General features: G+C 42.0%; 1 protein-coding gene across 2 annotated transcripts in view; it reads right to left on the bottom strand.

The window, feature by feature from the left end:
* LOC132907822 (zeta-sarcoglycan) overlaps positions 1–22,450 on the bottom strand; it is a 187,319-nt gene extending 164,869 nt beyond the window's left edge. The window contains exons 1-2 of one of the 2 annotated variants that reach the window (XM_060961235.1): positions 21,060–22,450; positions 19,696–19,880 (exon numbers count right to left, since the gene is read on the bottom strand). In XM_060961235.1, coding sequence (XP_060817218.1) covers positions 19,696–19,872 — 177 coding nt within the window. In that variant the 5' untranslated portion in view covers positions 19,873–19,880; positions 21,060–22,450. Of the gene's footprint in view, positions 1–19,695; positions 19,881–21,059 lie in introns of those variants that run through there. The other variant, XM_060961238.1, reaches the window with a different exon arrangement.
* Between the last annotated feature and the right edge of the window lie 2,560 nt (positions 22,451–25,010).

Raw genomic sequence — 25,010 nt, forward strand, 5'->3', positions numbered from 1 at the left:
GTCCACCGCGAGGCGATATCTTTTTTTTCCGTTTTTAGTCTCATTCCACCAATCCCTTCTCACTCTCGGTACCTCTCTCTCTCTCTCTCTCTCTCTCTCTCTCTCTCTTTTCCGTTACTTCGCTCTTCTCTCTCGTTCGCTTCATTCGTTCATCCGTCTCGCGATCCTTCTCTCTCCCCCGTTTTTTCGTTACCGCTGCCTGTCCATCGACAACCGTGCCGGGCCGCTGCGCGTTTCCGGTCAAATTTTCCCAGCAGACGTAATCGTTCCCCGTTTGGAAAAATCAGCCGCGACTCCCTTTGCCCTTTGATGGAATCGACGAATCCCATCTCTTTTGTTCCCTTCCTTCGTTCCTTCCCGATCGACAAAACTCGGAAACTCGTAACGCGACTGCTGTTGCATCGACTTCCGAATAAAGTATACGAGTCTACTTCTTTTCCATCGACAGATGATATGCGTTGGTTACCAGAATCAAGGTATAGACACGTGCATGCAGCGCGTGCACCGAGAATGCATGGCAAAAGGCGCGGAATTATCAAAATAGAAATTCTCTGGTTGACTCCGCTAATGACGTTACGGCGGATGCTGCCTTTACCCTCAGCAGGATAATGCGATTCCAAACCATTGTGACCGCTATTGAAAGATACCAAACAAACTAAACGGCGCTTTCTGCGCCAAAGAGAGCGCAAATTATGCGCGATTTCTATCTTACTTTGTGATCGGTTGATTCGATTTCCGTGTATGCCGGAATGTGAAACGCGATTATACTTATTGACAATGGAAATTGCAATTCTTTGAGAAGGCTTTTGAATTTACTTTCAATAAAAGTAATGGAGCGGGAGTAATCGGTGTACACTATGCGAACGACAAAGAGAAATTCTCGTATTTCCTATAGTGGTTCTTTCGTTATAATTAATTATCCAGCATGAGTCTATTGTAAAGAATTTTGATAATATCTGGAACTTTATATATCTGACAGATATATTGTCGAGGCGAGATGAAACACACCGGAATAGTTCCATTAGCGCAGTGATTAATCTATAATTTCCTATAATTCCCGCATGGGAGCTGTTAGTAGGATTTGCAACAAAGATTAAACAATCGAGCCTAGAATATAGTTAATTAAAATCTGCAACTCGTGCAATAATTAATCTATTCATTTGAGATTTATCTATATGGTTTTGTGCATATAAAAAAATGAAATAAAAAATAGATAGAAATGAAAAAGGACAAAATATAATGTTCCTTCAATTTCTGTTATTTTTCTGCGTTTGAACGCGGAATTGCTGCAGTAGAATTCGTATGTTTTCGTGCGTTCAATGTTGGCAAATTGAATGAAAAATATCATTCCCTGTACAATGGGTTACTCGAAGCATAACGCCTAGCTCGACTGCGTCTTTCCAATTCTCATAGAATAGACAAGTTTAGAAAAAGGTAACATGGTATAAAAATCGGGTTTAATATCTGGACCAACGGAAGAAAATAAAGTGGTAGCTAATTATTAATCCAACGTTTTATTAATAGCACGTTAACCACGATCGCAAGTTTCGTAAATGAGGCCATGCAGAGGAAAATGGGAGAGGGGAGAAACGATTGCAAAATTTGCCACGCTAACGTATACATTTGCGGCGAGCAGCGAAGCCGTCAGTTGTAAAATGCTAAACAAACCGAGGGTGTCCGTTCAAATAACGTGCCCGACCAACGTCACTAAATAACCGCTCGAACAAGCAGTCCGGCCTTGTTTTCCCCTAAAAACCGTTCGACTTTTCCAGGCTGCCTCTATACCCCGACGTCTATTTCCCGGATTTCTGAATTAACGTTGGGCCCAGTTCCGACTGAAACGTTATTTTACTTGTCCAACGTATATGAATCCATTCTAAGCACTGATTTCGCATTTGTTTTTGTTTCCGGGAATTTTACAATGACACGTGTTTGCATATTTTTTCGCTTTCTCTAATATATGTCCTTTGTTTCCGCGTTTTTTTTTTAATTTTCGTAGAAATATTATTTAAACGCGGGGTTACTATTGTGGTCTGAAGGAGATTAAATTGAAAGCTATATATTTTACTGAGGAGATTCGTCAATGGCTCTCCAAGATAATTAAGCATTGCGCGATATTAACGCGAACCATTGTCATTAAAAAAATAGAACGAGAACTAAAAACGTTCCGAAATCTCTTATTTAATGTCGTAGTATTAGCCCTAATTAATTCGCGAGTGTAATCAACGCCCTTGGTCCCTAGTTGGGATTCGAGACAGGCAAAAACCACGGAGTCGCGACTCGGAGACGAGCTAAAACGCGGTACGTGATTCCATCTTGTTTCGGACGAGTTGAGTCCCTTTCTCTATCAGCGGAAAGTTTTTCGACCGCGCCAGACTGTACCAATCCGTCGGCGAAACTGAAACTTAACGTATCGTAAAGTTAGCGAAGAAATCCGGAAAGGGGAGCGTGCAGAGTCGCAACAGCGATGCCGGACGCGCTTTCTTTTTCGATACTGGCATCTGGGATGCAGCCACGACTAGGAAGAACATACCAGCAGACACGAAGCTACTTTGAGAAGGTCCAACAGGAGAAAGCAAGAAAGTAAAGGAGAACAGAAAAAAGAAATAGCAAAGGTTGAGTTACGCTCGTGTCTCACGCTGGGATCCGAGGACGTGACTGGACTTCTGACACGCATGCCCTTCCAAAGAGTTACCAACGAGTATCCTTCTTGGCTTGCTTTGACACCGTACTCAACGACTCTCGTTCCTTCCCTAGAGGTACGTACACGCCAGCTAACTCAGCGCTCGTGGTTTTTCCTTATCCCGCTTCCGTAACTCCATGTCGGTTTTCCTGTCGACCCTATTCCTCTAACCTCCGTGTCGTTATGCTCTTCGTTGACCTCGATCGAATTGAATATCTTTTCCACCCTTTGATAACCATTATTCATGGTGACTGTCTGTCCGAGACGACTTCGAGGTTACCTTTATTCTGCCATTCGATTATTAGCCATAACGTCAATATCATTCGTTCGTAAAGTGAAATCACTGCCAAAAGAGGGTCATCAGCGCCGTATCTTTCTCCAACTCGCTACTTGATCTCTTACTAAAATGAATTTTACTGCTTCTCACGGTTTTACGTGTTCGAATTATTACGTACTACTTTTGTAGTACCTCGTGCACAGTCTTTCAGTGCAGTGACTATATACAATCTAGATTCTCGATTCTGGATTCTTCAAAGCCAAGCGTTTTGGAACGAATTTCCGCTTAAAACAGAGGATGCCACGCGTAAATGTTGATGTCAAAAATGTTCGCCCACTTAGTTTCGATAAAACCCGAAGAAACGTGTACTTACTCTTTCTAAATTTATTTGCCTGGCGTGGTTACAAAACGAGCATTGCTTTTCATCTCCGGGGACGTCTTTGGAACTTTGGAGCTTTCGCGAGAGGATTACCGCTATTGAGAAACCGTGAACAAAGAGCAAGCGGACGAGGAGAAGCAAAGCAAAGAAGGTCAGCTCGATGCGTTTAATATTCGATCGCGAGGATGCAATGCGATGCAAGAGCTTTGATAAAAAACAACGATCTTCTTGGTTGTTCCAAACAGTGTACACACACGGTACACTTCTCATCTCGGCACACAAGGATAGGATCACGTTTAAAAGACGCAAAAGGAACGAATTCTTTTCCTCCTTGCCATATTTCTTTGTTTTACGACGCGTCCAGCATATCCTCCCCGGTTTTATTCTCATCGATCACGCTCGGATCGGTGCTTCAAGCTTTTGGGGACGTCCAAAGATAAATCCAGATTTATTTACGATGTCTCCCAAAAGGTCAACACGGGCGCGAATGTTTTCTTCCTTTGCCTCGATGAAATTGTATAATACGTCTGACCTTATTCACGGATCCTTTCTCGGCGGCCTACTCCGTCGAGGACACATCTCGCGGGATGTAAGGTCGTGACTGCATCCGAATCCTAATCTGGCTTTCCTGACAGAAGCCATCCGGAGGCGATATTTCGTCGCAACGGGATACCGATGTCGGTCTCTTCTCGAGGTTTATTTATGGGGCAGCGTATAATATTCAGAACGCGTTATTGGAACGCACAGCTTCCGAACGCTTCGAAGAGAACCCTATCTGCTTACCTCCGATGACATTTAACAACGCTGGAAACACTCGAGCTGTCCACCTTTCTCTTCCATTTTTTCCACGAAGGAAAAAAGAAAAAAAATTACCATCTGGACCCTCGCATCGGTTATTGTCCTATTACTCGCGATATCTTTTTTCCAACGAGCTACTACCAAGCATCTCGTGATCTCGTCGACACCAGAGACGATAAGACCGGTGTGAATTCTTTCTGTCTCGCGTAACGTAAAACCGTAGCAGCCAACAAATGGCGGCTACGTCAAGTTACAGAGAAGATCGCAGCGCAACGAGGAACGATTTGTCTTTGACCTCAGATTGCAGGTTTTTGCGGCCGTTGTTAATAGCGGCCTGTACAACCCGCGATAAGGATCACCGCCATTTGTCTACTGGAGCTCGCAAATTTTTAACGACATGCCTCGCCTCCTTTTCAAGTTGTTCCGACATTTGCGTTGTCCTAAGACATTTACAAGGATAGTAACGCGTCCACTGGTAACAACGTCTTTCGTTCTATTCGTCGGAAAGGAGATTTCAAACGATTTAATCATCTTTTGAAAAGTATTCCGGTACTCGCATTCTTCTCTATGAAAATATTCTTTCCGCCCCGGGGCACGTTATCTCGTACTGCGCTAGCTTATTTCAACGCGAATATTTTTCCGCTCGGACAAGCTGAAAAGGGAACGAGCCGCGAATTATTTCTACGCGCTTCTAGCTTCTCCTTCATGACGCTCTATTTTTGCCCGGTAATCCCGGACTGCAGCTATTTTTGATTTTACAATTTACAGCGAGTAGCTCGCAGTGGCTCGATATGAATTCCCCGGACCTGATGGTTCGGTCGAAAGTACAGAGTTGATGAAATAAGTGGCACCGGAGGTCAACTGCGACTTTGATATTTAGAAAGTTGATAAAGTTTTCGAGAAGGCAACGAGAATGTAACGAACTTTTATCTTCATATCCGCCTTATTTTAGTAAAATTCAATATAAAAATCTTTTCGTTACTTTTAAATTATCTCACGATTAGATAAAGAATTGAGACGGGAAAATCGCAAGAAAAGTTCACGCTCCGAAGAATATTTCCTTAAACGTCGTAAATCAAGATACGTCGGTGAGAATGTTTCATCGACATGTATCGAAAGGCTACATCTCGTAAACTTTGCGATGTTCGGTTTCTCGGTGGAATGGTTTGCGGCCGTTTGACATATCCGTTTTCCTACAATAAAATCGGGGATGGGCAGCAAGATCGCGGTCGACGTATCATCGATGTAACCAGAAAAACTTCCCTTCTGAAAAACTTGAGATCTCTTTCCCTTTCCCTTGGTTTCGTTACAGGGAAAACTCGACTAGTGACAGCGGAAGAAGAATTTCCATGGCCGCGAGGTATCGTGTGTAAGGCATCGTCGTTTTAATACAACTTTCGATTGGCACCCTCGGCCGGACCTTCAACGAATCCGATACCCCAGAGCCAAAGACGAGGGTAGTAAATCAGTCGAGTGCAGCTCGGGGGTTGGTCGTCCAGGACAACACGTACCTGCCATCTATATTCGTGCGCTCGCTTGCCAACCTTATTCTCTCCTTCTCGCCCTCTATACCGTCACTCAACTCTCCCTCCTTCTGCCAGCGTTCAACCCTCGCCTCGTGTCGTTTCGACGCCACAGCCACCACCGTGTAACCGGCACGAAGACTCCCTATAACCTGCTGGAAAGGCACGATACACCTTGTCAGGGCCACCGAGATTTATATCCAAGCGAAATCGAGTTTGATGCTGATCGTACCTAAAGTCCTGGATATACGAACAAGATGGTGTCGATAGTTCTTTTGTTCTCGTCTCCAATTTGCGAATCTTTGTTCGCTTTTTGGCCGGAACATAGTACATTCATGTATATAGCGAGTGAAGATTACAAATGGTTTTGATGGAAAGAGATTAGAATGATATACAAAGGGTGGAGAAGAACATCCGATAGAGGATGGAAAAGAGGATTTGCGTCAAACATAAACCTTGTAACGAGTCACCGTCCATCCCAGCATCACGCAGTTAAGCATAGATATCGCTTTATTTGAAACTGTAACGACTCGCAACGTTTATCCCGTTTTTAAATACTAGTTTTTCAGTATATTCAGGCCATAGGAACTACTAACATCCGTGAATCGGTGTTTTAAGCAGCATACGCTTTATGAGGAAACAAAATTGAAGCCGAGAGGTAGCACAGTTAGCGGATTCCACAAATATTATGAATAATTCTCTAGTGCTCTTATATAATTGCTAACCTTGGCGTGCATTTACGTGCACATCGCATCGTGTTACGGAAACGATCATGTACATATACAAATATGCATATGTGATATGTACATACTCAAATAATATCGATTCGTCGAGCCATGCGTTCGTCGCTCAAACGTAAATAAATCAATTTATCGACTTATTTCGAAAGGAGTGGACTGTGGAGTGAACGAATGTCAGAGAACGGAAAGAGTGACTGAAATCCTAAACTCGCAAACGAGAAATAGAATGGAGGGAAAATAGAAAACACCGAGACACGCCGGAAAAAGAGGAAATAGTAAAGAAAACGAGTTCGCTATGTTTCAAGCGAGTCGCTTCGACTTCTCGCGTGCGATACGCTCATCATCCATGTCATCAGATAAGTCGAGTGGTTGTTTACACGTGACTCGATTAAGCGCCGGGGAAAGTCGCGTCTTAGGGAACCTGCCAATTTACCCCCGTGCGCGTTGCTTGGAATTATCAGATTTTCGTGGCACGCCGTTACCCATGGTGAATGACGCGGTCGCCATTCCCTCTTGTGATGCATAGTTAATTACAATCCCGTTAGAGACATGCAAGACTACTAAATTAAAGCAATTTCTGCCGCGGCCGTGTTAATGTCTCTAATGGTGCACACACTAGCGTCGTTCCAAACAACGATAGTCAATTAATATTGATAAGTTCAATTAGCGGGAGCAATGCAAGCTAGCGACTGAACGCGCTGCTGTCACGACACGTGTCGTCGATGATTCCATTGTTTCCCCGGCATGGACGGTTCACCGATTTCTTCGTTCTTCCGTTTGCCAAGTATCGTTGTCAGAACGGATGCGCTAATGGATTGATGGCGTTTGTAATTAAAGTCCACTAATTAATGAATTATTTAAACTTAATTATTTACAGTTCGACGAGTCCCATAACAGTTTCCGTCGTACGCAATCCTCTACCTGGGAGAATTTCATCCCATCGCGCGTGAAATTGCCGTCCCGCGTGCCACGTTTCAGAACTGTTGACACCAATTACCGGCGAAACATCTCCTTCTGACGGTTATACGGTTCAGTGATAGAAATTTAAAATAGCAGAGAAACCTGTTTGTCTGGAATTTTCGCGCCTCCGAACTATTTATCACTTAGAACTTGACGCCACATTCAGTTTGCCTATTATCACATTCGGTATCAATAGAGGATTATTCATTGCAAAATTTAGAATTCGTAAAATCATTACGACAAATTATAAGCGTATAGAGTAACTACAGATAAAATATGGTAAAATGCAGGAAAAATGAACACATCGGGTGACCAGAAAGGAGCAGAAAAAGGAAGGAGTGCACGAGAAAAAGAAGGCTAAATAGAACAGTGAAAACAGAGAGAGCAAGAACAATCCTAGGAGAAGCCTTTCGGCGGTTGGTGGAATCAGAAATCGATTGTTCGGCAATAACAATTCGGTGCACTCAGCCACGGAGGAGAAGCCACGGAGAGGGGCGCCCACTACTTTCGTGTCGGCGCAATATCTGTGAGTACATTTTTCCGGATATCGAGGCGGACCACACGCGACTGGATAGGACCGCACGTACATGCACGCTTGGCAATAACAAACACCGATTTTTCGAATGTGCAAGCAAGCCAGCCAGCCAGCCAACCAGCCAACCAACCAGCCAGGCAACCAGCTAGCTAGTCAAACCAGCCAGCCCGTGTGCTACGATCTCCCGAAACTAAAACGGGATCCGGCCTCGTGGCCATTATGGGCCAGCTACAGTACGCACCATGTTATATGCATCGTTCATCGTATCGTTTATGTACATCGTACTCGCGAAAATGGCACGCTTTACAATCAACCTTTTGTGACGCGATCCTCGCTACTTGAATGCTGTTTACGCTGACTGAATTCATCGATCACTGTAGTCGTTTCACGAATATCTATAGCTTTGTATTCGCTAATCGATGGATTCGATTTGTTCATTTTACGTTCATAGGTATCACCTTAATGAGTTTTACTCGTTTCCAGTTAAAAAGCAAAGAATCACGTAAAGTGGCTACAAAAAGATATTTGCCTTACTTCCTGCTGTTTGCCATTATTTTACAATTTTTCGCAGGTTCTATACATTTCATTTTCATAGTACTTATCCAATTTTTCTAGCTGTATGAAGAAAGAAATGCTTAAATCTAATTCGTTAATATATAAATCCTATAACAAATACAATGTTGTGCAAATACTTTTTCTTTTCCTAGCCATTGTAATTTATTATCCTTCTGATAAATTTGCGAAAAGGATATGCAAATCAATTTAGCGAAAGAAGTTTTACAAAGCAACGGTTATATTTCACGCGAGTGTATGTAGAGCATCGGAACATTACCCTGTATGAATGGCCAGGGATGTCGCCTTAATACGTTCTATTTATTTTCTTGTAAAAAATACAGGATCATGTAATTTACAACGCCCCCGTAAATCTGTAGCAATACGTATAAAAATCAATTCCGAGAAAGAAGCTTTAACAGGAAACGATCATATTTCACGCGAGTGTATGCCACACGTCGAAAAATTACAAGGCGCATACGAGCCGCGAAACGACACATAACCGCGTTGTGCTTACTCAAGGAGTGCGTCTGGATGATACACAAGATTCCTTGCATCGTAAAAGACTCGTATCTTCCGATTTGGCTCAGACTGGGCCAAGGGAATGGCAGGTTTTACAATCACGCGAAGTACTCTTTAAGGGTCCGTGTCGGGTAACTACCATCGAAAGAGACAGAATTCACCTTCGTTGACAATCTTGGCGAAAGTTAATGTACGAAGCTCTACGGCAGAGACTAAGTAAAAAATCGCGACACTGAATGTACGATTGATGACAGAGAGCTATTTTTTTCCGATGGTAAACGTTAGCGATCCGTTGCTCGTCCGGGAGGTATGTTGTATTTCGGCGTAGTTGTTTCCGTCAATCATACACAGTCAATGGGAACAAAGCAAAATTGCGAAAACCACGAAACAGAAAGCTGCTGTGTCCACATTTTCGTAAAAAAAAAAAACAAAAAAGAAGAAAATATTTTCCCTTGAGAGCATAAAATTTCGAAGAGGTCGTAACGTAAATGGAACTGGAAGGTGGCTGACCAAAGAGACCAAACACGGGTGAACGAAACTACGCTGCACTTTGATGTTTACCCCAAAACACCAGAGACAAGAGTTAACCTCGAATGGAAAAAATCCGTGTCGACATTTTCATATTTATTGCTGGATCATAAATTTTTCTTAATTAACGATTTGGAAATTTGAAAAATAATTCTATTACTCGACTTTTAGTGTAAACTCTAATATTTTATATTTACATCGCGTTATCGTCAAACGCGCGAACCAAAGCCGCTGAAAACGTATCTCATAGTCGAATTTTTCCGTAGTTGAAGACATTTTTACCTCCACGAGCGAATAATTCATAACGCTCGTCGAGATCGCAGCGCTTGCAGAGGAAAACGACGAAAAAAAGCGAGAAAATGTCTTGGAGTTAAGGGGAACGAGGAAGAAGTAACAGCGCGGAAGAAAGGGCAACAAAAGTGAACAAGGAAACAAAGCGGCGGGATCGGGAACAGGGTGAAACTGCTTGAGTGTCGAGAACGAGAATAACTAAGGCTGATGGTGGAGGTTGGGTGACAGGCTGCACAACGTTGGGTCGAGAGACGCGTAAACTTAATTGACAAGCACAGGTGGCGCTTAAACCTGACTACCCTTCGCTGCTACTTAACTACTCGCTGTCGACCCCTTCCTTTTTCATTCTCCGGCCGATATCGAACCTACCGTTTCCTGTTGGCAAGATCCGCGGTAGAATTGAAGCCAACCAACCACCAAACGAACCGACCAACGAATCGAACGAGCAAAGTTTCAGTTTCGCTTGACGAGCATGAAGAAATGAACGAGCGAACGATCCATGCGAACGAAGAAACGATCGAGTTTGAGGGGAACGGATGCGGCCGCGTTAAATTGGAATCGCGAACCAAGTGGAACAAGAGAGAATCGTACACGACCTATGCTTTCGCGATACCTTTCCCATTGCTGTTATCTCTGGTTACTCACGTCCCTGTATATAACTACCCACTATCGTGACTTGGACTGATTCGCGAAGGAATTGGCCTCGGTTTGTCCACAGAACAAGGTCCATCCATGCTTAACGAATAGAATTAATCACAGGTTGAGCAGAGGGTTGAATTTCTTTTCAACCCCGTTTCGAATTGCCCAATGATTTATGCGACAGCATCGAGCACGCCCGGTACGATACTCGCTGGATAAGGTTTCCGCGAGGGAATTCTTCGTACGGCTGAGCACCAAGCGTCGAGGCACACGGCCACGCAGGACTTTGCATGTGCATCTTTAATCACTTCGGTTCACGGCAGGTGAAAGGGGCCTGGTGGCTTGCATTGCAGTCGGTTGCCGAGGCGTGTAAAAAATTAACGACCTGTCTTCCGGGGTCAAGCACGGCGTCGATCGACACCCTCGCTCTCGAGGTGACTGAAGCGGATACGACGGAACAGGCGCACTCCGGCAAACAGCCGTTCGTCGTTGTGCATTCTTGTTGCAGCTTGTTTAAATCCTTCGTTCAAACACGGCGATGGTTCTTTCACGTTGGTTTGGAGAGAGAGAAAAGTAAGAAGGAGTCTCTTCCATGATCGAATATCATACTTCTAATTGCAAATAAAGTGCCAGTGAAAAGGAAACAAGTTCTGCTATTAAAATTGCCTGCAGTATTAATTCTATTAAAAGTTACAAGATCGGTACGTGCAATCGCTGTTCAAACTTAGCCTCGTCGATTTTCACCGTTATTTTAATCGTCAATGAAACGTTACCATTGCTTAGGCATGATGTATCGAAACACTGTCGACTTACATTTTCCGGGCGTGTTTTACGAATATCGGAAACGCGAAGGCCGCGGATAACGCGAGGATGGAAAGCAGAACCTGTTCGATGAAAGCCAATGTCGAGGTGTCGACGATCATTTCGATTGTCAGGTGTGACGTTAATCGAATTCGTGGTTCGCGCTAAATGAAATTAACGACTCGCTCACTCCTACCTAACCACGAACCGATAGACATTTTCCTGTCGTTCTTTCTTCGCCCGTTTCGTAGGTTTTGCGGCCAATGTCATTTCCTGGCACTACGTTTGCTTATGTTCCCGTCGGACAACGATACGTACGATATTTCCTGTGAATCGTGGGCGACGGGTTTGCGCGAACCGTTGAAAATTCCGTGCAGCTCCACGTCCACTGAATTTTCAGAATCTCGCGAATAAACGTTAACGTTGCCTAAATAACTTCGTGCATGGACGGACTTATGATAGGAAAAGCATGCCAGATTTTCCAGCTATTTCGACGGAAGGGAAGACAATTCGTCTGCAAACGATTAACATCGAATTCAGGAATAAATGAAACATACTAAATGGAATATGTACACCAGAAATATCTGCGATATTTCCCCAACTACAATTTCTACAAAAATATATAAAGCGTTTAACGTAACCTATCTAAAACTTTTTCCTTTCATTATGTTCGATAGAACGTGTAGTATACAGAGATAAGAAGATGGCTGATATGATGACATAGATAAAAGAAGTATTCTACGGGCTCTGTCTTGTTCCACTTTTAATACTTCTAAAGTCTAAAGTGTTTAATTTTTGATGACATACTTTAACGTAGTATTAGGTTATCCCAAAAGTTTCTTTCATTTTATAAGGAAATAATAGATGTACAACATTTTTTCTTTTATATTATTTTCTTCAATTATGTACAATCCATTTTGTTGTCCATTTTTGTTTCTTCCAATAGAACAGAATGGATCGTACTATAAAACGAAGGAAACTTTCGGGACAACATAATATATAGAAGGTTAGACCACATCGTCACAATGTTTGTACTGCGTTAATGATTACGACTCTGAGTATACATGTTAATGTTTAAATGTTTCTATTCAATTTGATCTACATGTATCTTGTTCACCTCCTTCGTTACACGATCTTATATAACCAATTCGAGATATAATAACTTCACCCACAAAATATATAATATAAAAATATTCCACACAAAAATAAAACCGCGGGTAACACGAGGATAAGTGTTTGTCACGCGAGAAGTTAGTGGCATCGTAAATTGGGAAACATCGGTGATTGAATATGGTGTATTTTACGCAGATCAGCCGATGAACTCTCAACTAGAGTGAACAGCGCGAAATCCTTCATTTCCTGCCACAAGAAATTCGAAGTCGATCTGAAGCTCGGTCTATTGCAAACTCCACGGTGCTGTGGTTAAAACTGGCGAGTTTCGTGCGTGCACGCGAGCAGAAAAGGTAAGTCGTAAGTCGTAATGGGCTGTCGCGTTAACGACAAGTTCGTGCGCATAGCTGAGCGATGAATTCACTTTACGACGCCTATTTTCCGGGCTTCGCTTGAGCTAGATACTTTATTATTGTCGTTGCATCAGGAGACGTGCGCTGGTTACATCGAGTTCTTTTTTCACGACGAAGAGGAATCGACCGATGGTCCCAAAGTGAAGAACCCCGTAGAGACGTAGTACAGTGTTCGTATCTTGACGTTTGATCGAATAAAATATTGGCAGAGAATGGAAGATCGCGAATGTTCCTGATACAATCGTAAATTAAGCCATTAGAAGGTCTAATTGCACAGGCGTTACGAGACTTTTATAGATTTATTAACACGTTTACTGTGAAAGATAGAACGGTTCGTTGAAAAAGAAGAAGATAATATTCGAAAACTAGATTATTCCGTTCCTTCGTGCATAATTTCGTTCGTATCCTGCACACGTTCCTTTCCCACGAACCGACCGGAGAGAACGTTCCTTAGGCAAAATCATTTTTAATTTCATCCCCTTGTAACGCTGGTCGAGTCGTTAGCAAAGTAGTAAAAAGAAAATGTTACGCTCGTTAAAAAATACTTCTTCCGAGTGTACAAAGCGCGCATATGGCTCAGCCTGGTTGGTCGGTACGTGCTTTACAACCATTAATAAATCACTTTGAAGCATTTGTCGCGGCTAACAGTCGTCCAATGAATGCAGAAAAATTGGTTGGTTCCTAATCAAACAGATTGCCAACAGAGGGTAACATTTTTTTCTGTGGGTTAAACGGTTTTATTTATTCATCTATAATCGCTAAATTAAGGGAAATTGACTTTAAAAATTGACTATTGAATTTCATTTCGGTCTGAATAAATACAAATTATTCAACGAAGTCATACAGCTTCCCGCTAGATCTAGGTTATTCATATTTTTATAAGCCAGACTCTAATTGGATTCGCCATTTGACATTTCAAAAATAGCTCATTGCTAAGTAATTCCATTTAAAGACGTATATTTATCATTTGTCCAACTATGTAAACCAATTCTTAAATTGCACGATGAACGTATTTCGTATCGTATATTTATATCGCGTTATATTATCCGAGAAAATGAATGAGAAGAAGGAATTGAAAGATTTAAAAAATCTATACCATGAAGGTATTCTCGTTCGATTTCCTCCGTTCGAAATCTGAACTCATTTCTGTCAAACGACGAACCAAAATTTTTTACTTACGGCTAGAACATCGTACTACGTTCCTATAGGATGTACCACCCATCAAGCAGCCCAGAAGGTTCGTGAGCTAAGAAACCATATAGCGAGCAATTTCCGAGAAAGAGATATCCGACTAGAATCAAAATGATCCTCGAGAGAGAAAGAGAGAGAGGGAAAGTTATTAAGAAGATTATGGACGGGTCGTTGCTCGAACTTCAAAGGACCAATTCCTATTTTCAATTTGCTCCGAACCGAGGTCGGGCGGTGGGGGTCAAAGCCAACTCATTCTACTGGTTAGATCCTTGCCGTCCGAGCACAGGGTGCCTTCGCGTATTCTCAGCCGCCGAAGAATTCCATTTCGAGGCTGCGTCTGCCCTGGCCCTTCGAGAACTCGCGACTTTACTAGAAAAATCTATCTTTCTGCACGACCAGCCGAGTCTTAAGAGCGCCAAGGTAAAATATACCTCGATCCCATCATAGTCAAACGGATTCCATTCTACAACGCACCAGCGTTCCATCGAAGAGAGAACGGGAAATCTGTTATTTTCTAGACCAAAATATCGTCCCGTGCCGATTCTAATGGTTCGAAGAACACGTTAATTCTGCGTAGACGTCTTCGCGTAAACGCTAAGGTACCTCTCCGCGATGCCACTAAAATTATTATTAACGTCTCAGTCTCGCCATTGTGAATATCTTACGGAGACATTATTAGAGGCAGTGAAAGAATCGATAAAACGTATATGAGCGCCTCTGTACAATATCGCATCGAGAAAAAGAGAAATACACCGATAATGATAAAATTATGATTAATAATGATGCTGTAAGTTTATCGCCGCATTTTGTTACCGAATATATTCCTGCATCTATACCAATAACTTTTTCACCAACGTGATCATGTAGACATCATCGTGTAGATGTGCGAACGAGCTCGTTACTGAATATTTTACTTTCTCTTTGACAAGTACGATATTCAAAGGAATTTGTATACTTGATGAGTTCCATCGTGAAAAGAATATCACAGCTCATATTTCGATAACTAGTCGCCTTGCGGTAATATCCGTCACGATACGATGCTACGATTGGTCGACAGCTATTAAATGGTTAATTGTACGTCTCTAAAAGGTTCAATAACACCATGACGCCCATGTGAAACGTCGATTTCCTCCGGGCAGGGGCGAGGAATCGAGGAAGAAGGGGACAGAAACGCGACGCGACTGGCAATCATCAATCTCGTAGAGTCGTATTCGAGTGGCACTAATTCAGTACCCTTGTCCCCCAATCTCCTTGTCAAGCCTCGAACTTCGTGTACCTCCGCCACTTAAGCAGCATTGTACGAAAGACAGGACAGGCTTTCGTTCGACCAGGATCCAAATAAATAGGCTTCCATATATCAACGCCCCAGAAATCGTAGCAGTTCGATCAACCTGAGCACACCTTACATTGTCTCTGTAAGTCGAGCGCGTCCAACTTCTCCGGCCTGGCTATATACTCCCCATTGTCCGGATGCGGAAATAAAATCCTTGATAGACTGCCACCGGTACGAATTCACCGTGTCCCCTCGTCGCTCTTTAATTCGTTCCTCGTTCAACGAGTTTGCATTTTAAGTAACTCCGTTTTGTGATCGATCAGGCGGACTTTCGTAAAAATACTGTTTTTTAATGCTTTCGATCAAAGAAAGAGATATTTTATATAAGAAATATTTTTAAAACATTTCAGGAAAAAATCTAGATCACATGTATACGTACGCGTATAATAGATTATATACATGTAACAGATTGAATCAGAATTTTGAAATAATATTCCATGTAACAAAGGTGTACCTATAGCAAAAAATCGAGATTCCCATATTAACTCGACGCTTCAAAGGACAAGAAGAAGTATGGAAAAAAAGCAGCACGATATAAGCAACACGGAATGAATTAATGTTATGCCAACGGCGCGGCGAGGCGCAAAAATTACCAAAACAGAGAGAGCAGCTACAATATAATAGGATCACGATATCTCTCGGTGGGTTCGTGCAAAAACAGAATTATTATTTTTGCATTATCGATTGCTCTGTAATATTTCGACTATCCGGCGCACGTTCGGGGATAGAGGAGTGGAACCGATAATTTTAACGAAGGAGCAGAGCGGCGAAAGGAAGTTTAAGAAGAAGTCCCATTCATCGAACGGTCGTGCCGAAAACTGACAAAACAGTTGATACGACAGATACAGCGGGCCATGGAATATGAATGGACGTTAGCGGATATACGAGGCGGCCACGAATGGCGGCGAACGATGGAACTCTAGAGGCGAAGTCTCGAACCTAGGGGTCGAGAGGAAAAAAGAGATATGAGAGGATTGTAAAAGGGAGAAAAAATTTCTACGAGTGTGGAAGAAAGATCGAGAAGAGGGGTTGGATTCGCGAATAGGAAAGAGAGAGGTGTAGAACGTTCGTGGAAAAATGTCATCGAGCGATCCTGATTTACAGCTGTAGGGAAATCGGTGCGGCGAACTTCGTGTCCGCGGCGGAAACTCAGAAATTTTTGCTCGTGGGAATCGGAACTTTCATTGACGTTCGTGGTAGATTCCTCGCCCATGTGAAATAAAATAAAAAAAAGGAGCGCGAAAGAAAGAGAGAAGAAAAACGGAGAACGAGAACGGACGGAAGGAAATCAGGCGAGTAAATGAGAAGCACCGACCGTTCGTTGACGATTTTCACGACAACGAAATCTTACTCCAAATCTTACTCCATGATCGAAATTATTCTTACTGGTAGGCTGCAATTGCAATCGTGCGTGGCATGGAACGATGTCACTGGGAACTGTGTCTTTTATCAAGAACTTTGCCAGTGCACATCCGCGAGTAGATAGAAACGCGGGTGCCCATAATGATCGATTAGCGAAACAAACCTACAGATCTCACTTTAGAACGCTTTACTATGGTAATATATCGGGCCAACAACATTTATCTTTGATTATCGTGGTCGTGTTTGTATAGCTGTGTAAATAATACCACGACCCTCCTTTTACCATACAGGCTGATCTGCGTCCGTGTCCAACTACTCTTATTCATATATTCCCTCACACAGTCTCCGTTCTCTTGTATTGTTTGCTCCAATTATTTCAAAATATCACGTATTTATTTTGGCAAGCGGCGAAAAGCGAATTATCCTTTGACAACATGCTAGAAGAATGGATCTAACCGACGGTAAAGGAACACCATTATCGCGAACGCGTGAAATGTTTCGTGTGTTGGCGCGTGCGCTTGCGAACGAGTGTTGCTTCTAAATATGTTTTCAATTTTATTCCATTTCGACGCGTTACGCGAAATAAGAGCAAACCACGCGCGTATTGAATAATGCCCGAAATTCGTTTCACGTTTTATACGAATTATAACTGATTCCTGGTATAAAAAAAAGATACATGTATATATCTAATCAATAATACCAACGCCAAACCAATCTCTGCCACTAAAAGTTCGCTCCAACTAATCGCAGGATATTAAAGGGACAAGAGATAGTAACGAGATTCTGAACCAGGTAATTTTGCTTTTGGAATTCGCCGAGCCAATCTATAACGATCTTCGTCCTGTATGGCGAATAACTATGTAAATTTCTCCATAAGTTAAGCAGACTTCTGATGACCTAGTATACCTTTACCAGGGTTGCACGCAAACGGGCCCACAAAGCGACGCATGGCAAAGATCTAGCTCTATTCTAAACGATGACATTCATTGGAAACTTATAACAACGGAATTTTCCTTTTGCATATATATGTTCAATCGAATATATAAATTTCTGACTATCACTTTTTACGATGAACACATAACTCGACAAAAGATTCAGGTAAAAGAGAAGTTTTTAACTTCAGGGGAGCGCTTTAAAGCAATCTGATTTGCCCAAAGCGAAATACAATTGAAATGATAGTCTCTAGAGTCCAAACATTCGTAGCTATTAAATCAAAAATCGTAGTAACATTCAGTCGTATTAGATTTCTAGAAGTTTCTTGATTGGCTTCGAATTTTTGTACACAACATATTCCAGAAGGTGAGTCGCTGACCGCTAGTGGTAAAGTTCATCCCCGTTGTTTTCGATAAAGAGAGAAGATGTTCCAGAGACGAAATGTTTGTTTTGTTAGCGGCAATAATAACATGTTAGAAAATATTGTCTTAAGTGAAAGAGTGTACTTAGGTATTTTTGTTACCACGATGTTGTAACATGATTTACGATGCACCGTGTTCTTCTCGTTATTTTGAGAGGCGACTCTTGTAAAATCCGAATAGATTTCCTTTACTTAACTTTTACTTTAACAAATTTTGCTAATACTTTTGCTTCTTTTAATTTAGCAAATATTTGAAGAATTTATGCTAATAAAATATCGTTATTATACTATTCTTTAAACATTATGTGATAAAAAATTGCACATGTTTCTTCGGGTAAAAGAAGATATTTTAGATTTTAACGTTGTATAGCCTCGTACATCCCACATATAATTAACCTATGTTTTCTATAGCAAATAGGTATGGAGATCTTTAGAGTGGCTAGCGTTTCACGAGAGCAAACAGAAAGTGCTATGACAACCAGCCCGTATCGTTGTTAGACTACGTGACTGATAAGAACGGGTAGATTAATTACGCCATAATCGAATCCCCCGTTCAATTTTGTGCTATAATACACTGTCAAACTACTAATACTTGAAACATGACTAAGATACATCTGAAAACTCTTTCTTCTGAAACACGATAGCCGATTATAAGACTCTCTCTATATTTTGATTTCTTAGATCGTCGAATGATTTCGTGCTGCGATATTTTTATCATTCTTTATAAAACGATAACCGACTAAACAATTAATTTTATACGTTCGATAACGAATACTTTCGACATCTAGTATTGTGTGTAGCAGTTCATAAAGGAAACAGAGCAGTAATTGCTAAAAACAATATTTGTACCACTTATGAACGGTATTCTATCGTCCAGTATTTTCGCAAGATTTTTAAAGCCTCTTTAATGCTTATCGACATTTAAAAAATACGAGAATGTAATCAAAATAGTACAGTAAGGAATGGCACAAATTTATTGCACGATTTAATGGTTCAATTCTAATTCGATGCATTATAGACACTTCCTGTCATCGTCAAACGGTAGAACAAGTTGTATGGAATTTCAACTGTAAGCAGCGCGAATTGATTGTTTAGAGAACCTACTAGATCGATTCATCGTCTCTCGACGTGTATGATCTCGAGTGTCACCATGGCCGTGCATCAATTACAACTGAGTCCGCCATCCATCTCGATGTGTCGCCTGTTACATGTACACGCCGCATATTTCCGCGTGGCGCATTCAAGTGCTTATGCCGAGCGAAGCGTGTCGTTAGATCAATCGTTCTAATTTCAATCGCAACGACGAGCTACATGCCATCATCGGCTGTAAATCCGTGGGTCGTAAAGGTTTGCGAACCGATCGAAATTGTCGCCCTTCTTTACCCACTCCATGACTCGTTTAAACATTTTACTGAATCCAAATTTATAGTCAGCCGTCCTCAGTCCTGTTATTCTTTCTGATGAATATCGAACGAACCAACGACCGTTGTTCAAACGACCCCAACCGTAGACGCTAATTTACCTAATGTTTCTCGTTAAAACGACCCTGCACACACGCTTGCCATATACATACACACGGACGATACATCTAACGATTACCTGCGATGAAATTTGCGCGAAAGAAGAAAAAAAAGTGACTTTATCGCGAGATCTCGAGAGTCGTGACGTAATGAATGCGCGATCGTAAAATAATGCAGTACATACCGTATGCGGTGACCAATGGTGCGGCCAAGTCTTGGTCTCGTGACTACTCCCAACGGTCGGTTGACTAGCTAAAAAGACGACACGTCTATCGGTACTTCCGGTCCCGGTACCACTGGTAGTCAAAAGCGCTGCTCTAGCCCTCGAGCCACCGATACTCAACGTAGGCGACGTGTCCATGTTTGCCCCTGGAAACAGAAATAAACCTATGAAAATTAAACAATTTCACCACTACCATTCGAATTAGATAGAAAAAGTGTACCCACGTATATTGTACATAAAAATTATATTTTTGAATGTGAATTATATCAAGAGATATTTGATCGTGAAAGAAGGGTGGAATTTAAAGAAATTCAGCTGGGATTTAATGAAGCCTATTACATGAAATTATGAATGCTTCCAAAAGTATTCCAAACGAATAGGTAGGTAGCTATTTTTTAACAGTGGGTCAGTCTTTGTGAAATATTTTTATTCATTCGGTTTCCGGCTCTTGCGCAACCTCGAGTGATATTAGATGATTTTTAGTGCAACTTCTTCGAAGGACAAAGTAGATAAAAAAAAAAAAAAAGGGAAGAGGATGCTCGTGCCTCGTTATTTTAGCATGGTACGATGGTATTTGAACGCGAGGCCTGAATGAAATTTCGAGGGCTACACGTTTCGATAATTCCTCGTAATCGCGGTATCTGTAATATAATTAATTGCATCACGAGCATGCCGGAATATATTGGTTTTACTAGCGAAGTTGTTATCGCGCGCTCGTGAAATTATGGTTAACGACGACGTTACAATGGTTCGACGAAGAGCGCGATATACTCTTTCTGTTCTCGTCTCTTCTATATCCGCGTCCGTTGGTTAGACGACTTGAAGAAAACATTCTCTCCGAAGGACATTTTCCATCAAATGGACACAGTTACTGGCGGGGCTAAAAATTACCGTGAAAGGATTAACATTCAGGACGTACGAAACACCGATTCGAAAACACGGTCGTCGCCGTAAAGAAATCTGACGAACGTAATCGAGCTCGTTAACTCGAGGATGAAAGCTCATTGAGGCCACAGAAACGCGAGCTGGAGAACGAGAACGCGCCAAGGACTAGAGCGGCAGCTGAAGGAGGAAAGAACCAGCCGACGAGGATTTACGGGTCGTCGACGAGCATTAAGGAGAATGATGCGAGACCACGGCCCGGCCAGACACGCGACGCTAGAAGAAGCAAAAAGAAACGCGACGAACGAAGGAGAGTAGGAGGAGTAGTAGTAGTAGGAGAACAGAATGACGAAAATGGAAACAAAAGCACGACACGAAGAGATAAAAAATAAAATCGAGACGAGAATCTAGGCCGAATAGAAAGTACTATGGCTGACACATACCCCTTAATTAAATCTGGTTGAACCCTCTCAACGTCGACGAGTAGAATCGCTACAACAACGTCACGGTCGATCTGTAATTTACGTAGGACACCGACTGAATACTCGGATGGCGATAACCTATCTTGGTTGGAAAGTCGACGTTCCGTATTCAGATACGTCCACCGCAATCTCTTATCCTTGGCTCACCACACTTCAACCGGGTAATCCTTGAAGTCGCGTGCACCTAATCATTATAGCCAGGGGGAGAGAGGGTGGTGCTAGGTGTTCCTTAAATCGTTCCAGCACGACGTTGGCTCCTCCTTCGCGCAATTACGAGTCATTACGAGCGGGATTCCATCGTGTAGCACATACACAGGATGCTTTTCTTGCAGTTACCGCACGCCGCTGTCCAGCTATTTGCAGACCATCAACCAACTTGTGGCTCGATTGCCCGAATCGGACGGTTTCTGATCGCGCGATGTATGAGCGATGATAAAGATAATAACGGCCGTCGCACTACGATCGACGATGTTATTGATCTCTGAAATAACTCAGCACGCGTAATCGATTTCAGAATCTCGTTAGTGATCCTCAATCTCTTCGTTGTATTCGGACAGCATCTTTTCGATCGTCGATCAGCCGTATACTCTTTAGACTAACCGAAACCTGTTACTTTCTACGCTACCGCGAATCGAACGATTAGAATGTTTTCCTGTATGAAAAGTTCAAGTTCACCGGTAGAATCACGAGTACCACTGCTCTTCTAATCCCTCCGTTAATGAGGAAATTACTTTACCGCGGCTCAGTTTAATCTGTCAGAAAATTTATTCTAGTGTTCCTGTTCCGCGAGCCAGCTACCGATTTTAATTATACTAACGCGTTACCATCGATTCCCACAGAGGATTTATTTTTCCCTTTCGCTTCCTGTTCTCTCCAGCCAGAGTGCGCAGCACGCCTCTCACTTTCCTCTTTTCTATCTCTTTCTGTCTGTCTCTCTCTCTCTCCCTCTCTTTTTTATTTTTACCGACTCACGACAGACGGGCTGTTTGATATTTTATTCGCTTCGTTGTCAGACCGTCGTCGAAACGCTGCATCCTAGTTAATTTCTCGGCCTCAAAAGTCATTCATCATCGACCGTCCAAGTCAAGAGTTCTCTTTAGGATAACTTTTGTGGCAGGAAGTAGGGACGGGTCTTTCGTTTCGTTCCTGGCTCATGATTCACCGATAAATCGAACTACACATCTCTTCCATTTAATACGTGCTTCCAATTATCTGTTATCTTCTACCTGACAAAACTTTAGAATCGAAACGATCGACCCCGTACGTGGAAGCCCGTCACGGCCGGAAGTTGACAAGCGCCGCATACGAAATCGCGCACGACACTGAACCGCCAGGACGTCTAGCGCCCGAGGTGAGCCTCTCGCGGATTCGCGGGCTCACGTGTGAAATTCTTGCGCATGCACCGATGCCTTCTCCCTTCCAATTTCCCCTCTTTCCTTTCCTTTCCTTTCCTTTCCTCTCTAACAGTTTCTCCTGCTCTCTTCAACCATCGCTTCTCTCTTCTATACACAACTAAATACTCTCTGTCCTGTTCCATCACCACCTTCGCCGCTTATCTCCCGGACTGTCGGCTATTCTTTTCTCTCCAACCATTGTCCTTCCTACCTTCAGGCCGTTCTCTTTTCTGCCTTGGCTGGATAAGCTCATCCTGATGGCATCATGCGAGCGACAAGTATCTAGTGTTAGTCCAGCTTGGTGCGGAACTTTGGCGAGTATTTCTCCAAGTAAATTCAAGTAGATCGACGAAGAAAGGGACTCGATAAACATAGCGGGTAAATGTCGCGGAAGATTTTTTCAAAAATGATTTGTGCATTTTCCAGAGTGAATCAATTTTCGGGGCGAAAAATTTTGCATACAGCGTAAAGCAAATACGTAGCAGTGATGTGCGTAATAATTAATTAAGTTCAATTTTGGGCTATTTAGTAATACTTTGAGATGGCTACAAAGATTTGATAACATAAAAATAGAATATACAGAACCTGATAAGAACACTTCAATATCTTTCAGAGCCGCTACATGTGTATGATTTATAAAATTTGATCGTGATATAAACTGATCGAATTTGTTCGAACGAAGGGACATTGTTTAAATTTTTTATTTAATTTTCAATCGATTTCCACAAGAACCATCTTGTTACGAAACTTCGTTGGCAAATCTTCTATAAATATCGTTTAGTGGAAAATATACGTATAACGAATAATATTATCGCTGAATAATACTTCTTATTATTCCTATAGTGCGCATTAAACGACTTGATCTATTTACTGCTATTGAATAAAAACAGGTCGCTAAAGATAATCTCCATTATTCACCGGGGAACTATCATTTATGTCTCTAATTATTTCCAATGACGTAACGTTTAAGACCATTTATATAAACTACACTAAAAGAAAAATACAAGTTTCGAACAATGTCCTTATTACGAACGTCGAACAATTCCAAACGATGACCTAATGCCTGAGTAATGTACGATTTTTATACCATTCCCTCCCACTATTCAAATCTAAATTTATTGTGCTACGATATAACTCAATTAATATTTTTAAGTAAGTGGACTGTATCTGGCTTGAGCTGTAACAAATTTCTAGCTATCGAAACACTCTAAACTTTAACTGACTACGTCAACTATGTCTAATAACTGCTGTAAATATTAATTAACCTTTCAGAATCGCAGTGATGCATCAAATACATACTATTTTTAAGCAGGCATATTGTAAAAGTTGTTGACACAGACTAGCTGCTATATGATACATTATAAACTATCTCTTCAAACTTATAATCAGACTACGTTTGAAGCTTAAAAGGACTAGTTTAAAATAAAATCGTAGTTGAGAAAGACTTGGATTTATCCAGCTTCGGGATAACATTGTACACCATTAAATCTCCTTTATTTACTACGTAACTGAAAGAGAGATCCTTATTATCCTAATAAAACAAAAAAAAAAAAAAAAAAAAAAAAAGAACGGCGAGATGGAGTATATAACTCAATCTTGAAAAAAATGAACTTGGGTTAGTCTGGCTCTCAGGTACAGAAATAATAGCCGTTAATACCAGCCTGATAAAATGGATCGTCACCTAAACAAGGAAATTGCAAGAACGATATTGCGGCACTTTCCTTCCCCCAGCCGGCCGTTGCAACTTTTTTCCCCGCGTCCTTCCTCCATAAACTTTCCGTTTTCACAGCGCAGCGGTCGCGCGTTCTACGCTGCAGGATCATACCAGTTTTCTGTTTTTTCGCATTATCATCTACTTTTTACTCGGAAACCCTACGTCCAAGTCGACGCGCGACAAGTGTCATATTCACGAAGGATCGTATCTGCGAGACTCGTTTAATAAGCTCCATCGGTGAACTTGTTAATTCTACACATACGGATATAGATATATCGTAGATTCTATTAACCACACATAACCGGAACATTGCCGGGACACTGTCATTCGAATGTATCTTTCCGAATGCTCAATAGGAACACGTAAATTGTAACGTTGCGTCGTTACTAGAATTTGTTTATTCAGCGCACAAACGAAGAATGTACTACACGCAGCCGCGCCTCGCCATTATTTTATCTCGTTATTATTCCGCCTCGACTGACATGTTCGTTTCGTATCGATCTCTTCGGTTGTTTGCCTATATACTCGTTCGACAATTCCATCGTATCTACGAGTGATCCTCTTTTTGAAATCCTGCGTTCCATATTAGTCGACCCGTGATAGAGAGACGCAGCGGTACCTGTTGAAGATCGATTCACGATTCCATTTTCGCATCCTCGATCTCGTGGAACGTGCACGTCGAAACGCCTTCGATCGATTAAATCACCGAACAAATGGTACGCGAGTAATGGGGATCAAGAAAGGTAGAAGAATGAAAAGATACAGCGGAACGATTCGAACAGAGGAGAATGATTTTAACAAAGA

The sequence above is a fragment of the Bombus pascuorum genome, chromosome 6, assembly GCF_905332965.1.
Source record: "Bombus pascuorum chromosome 6, iyBomPasc1.1, whole genome shotgun sequence".
Lineage (NCBI taxonomy): Eukaryota > Metazoa > Arthropoda > Insecta > Hymenoptera > Apidae > Bombus > Bombus pascuorum.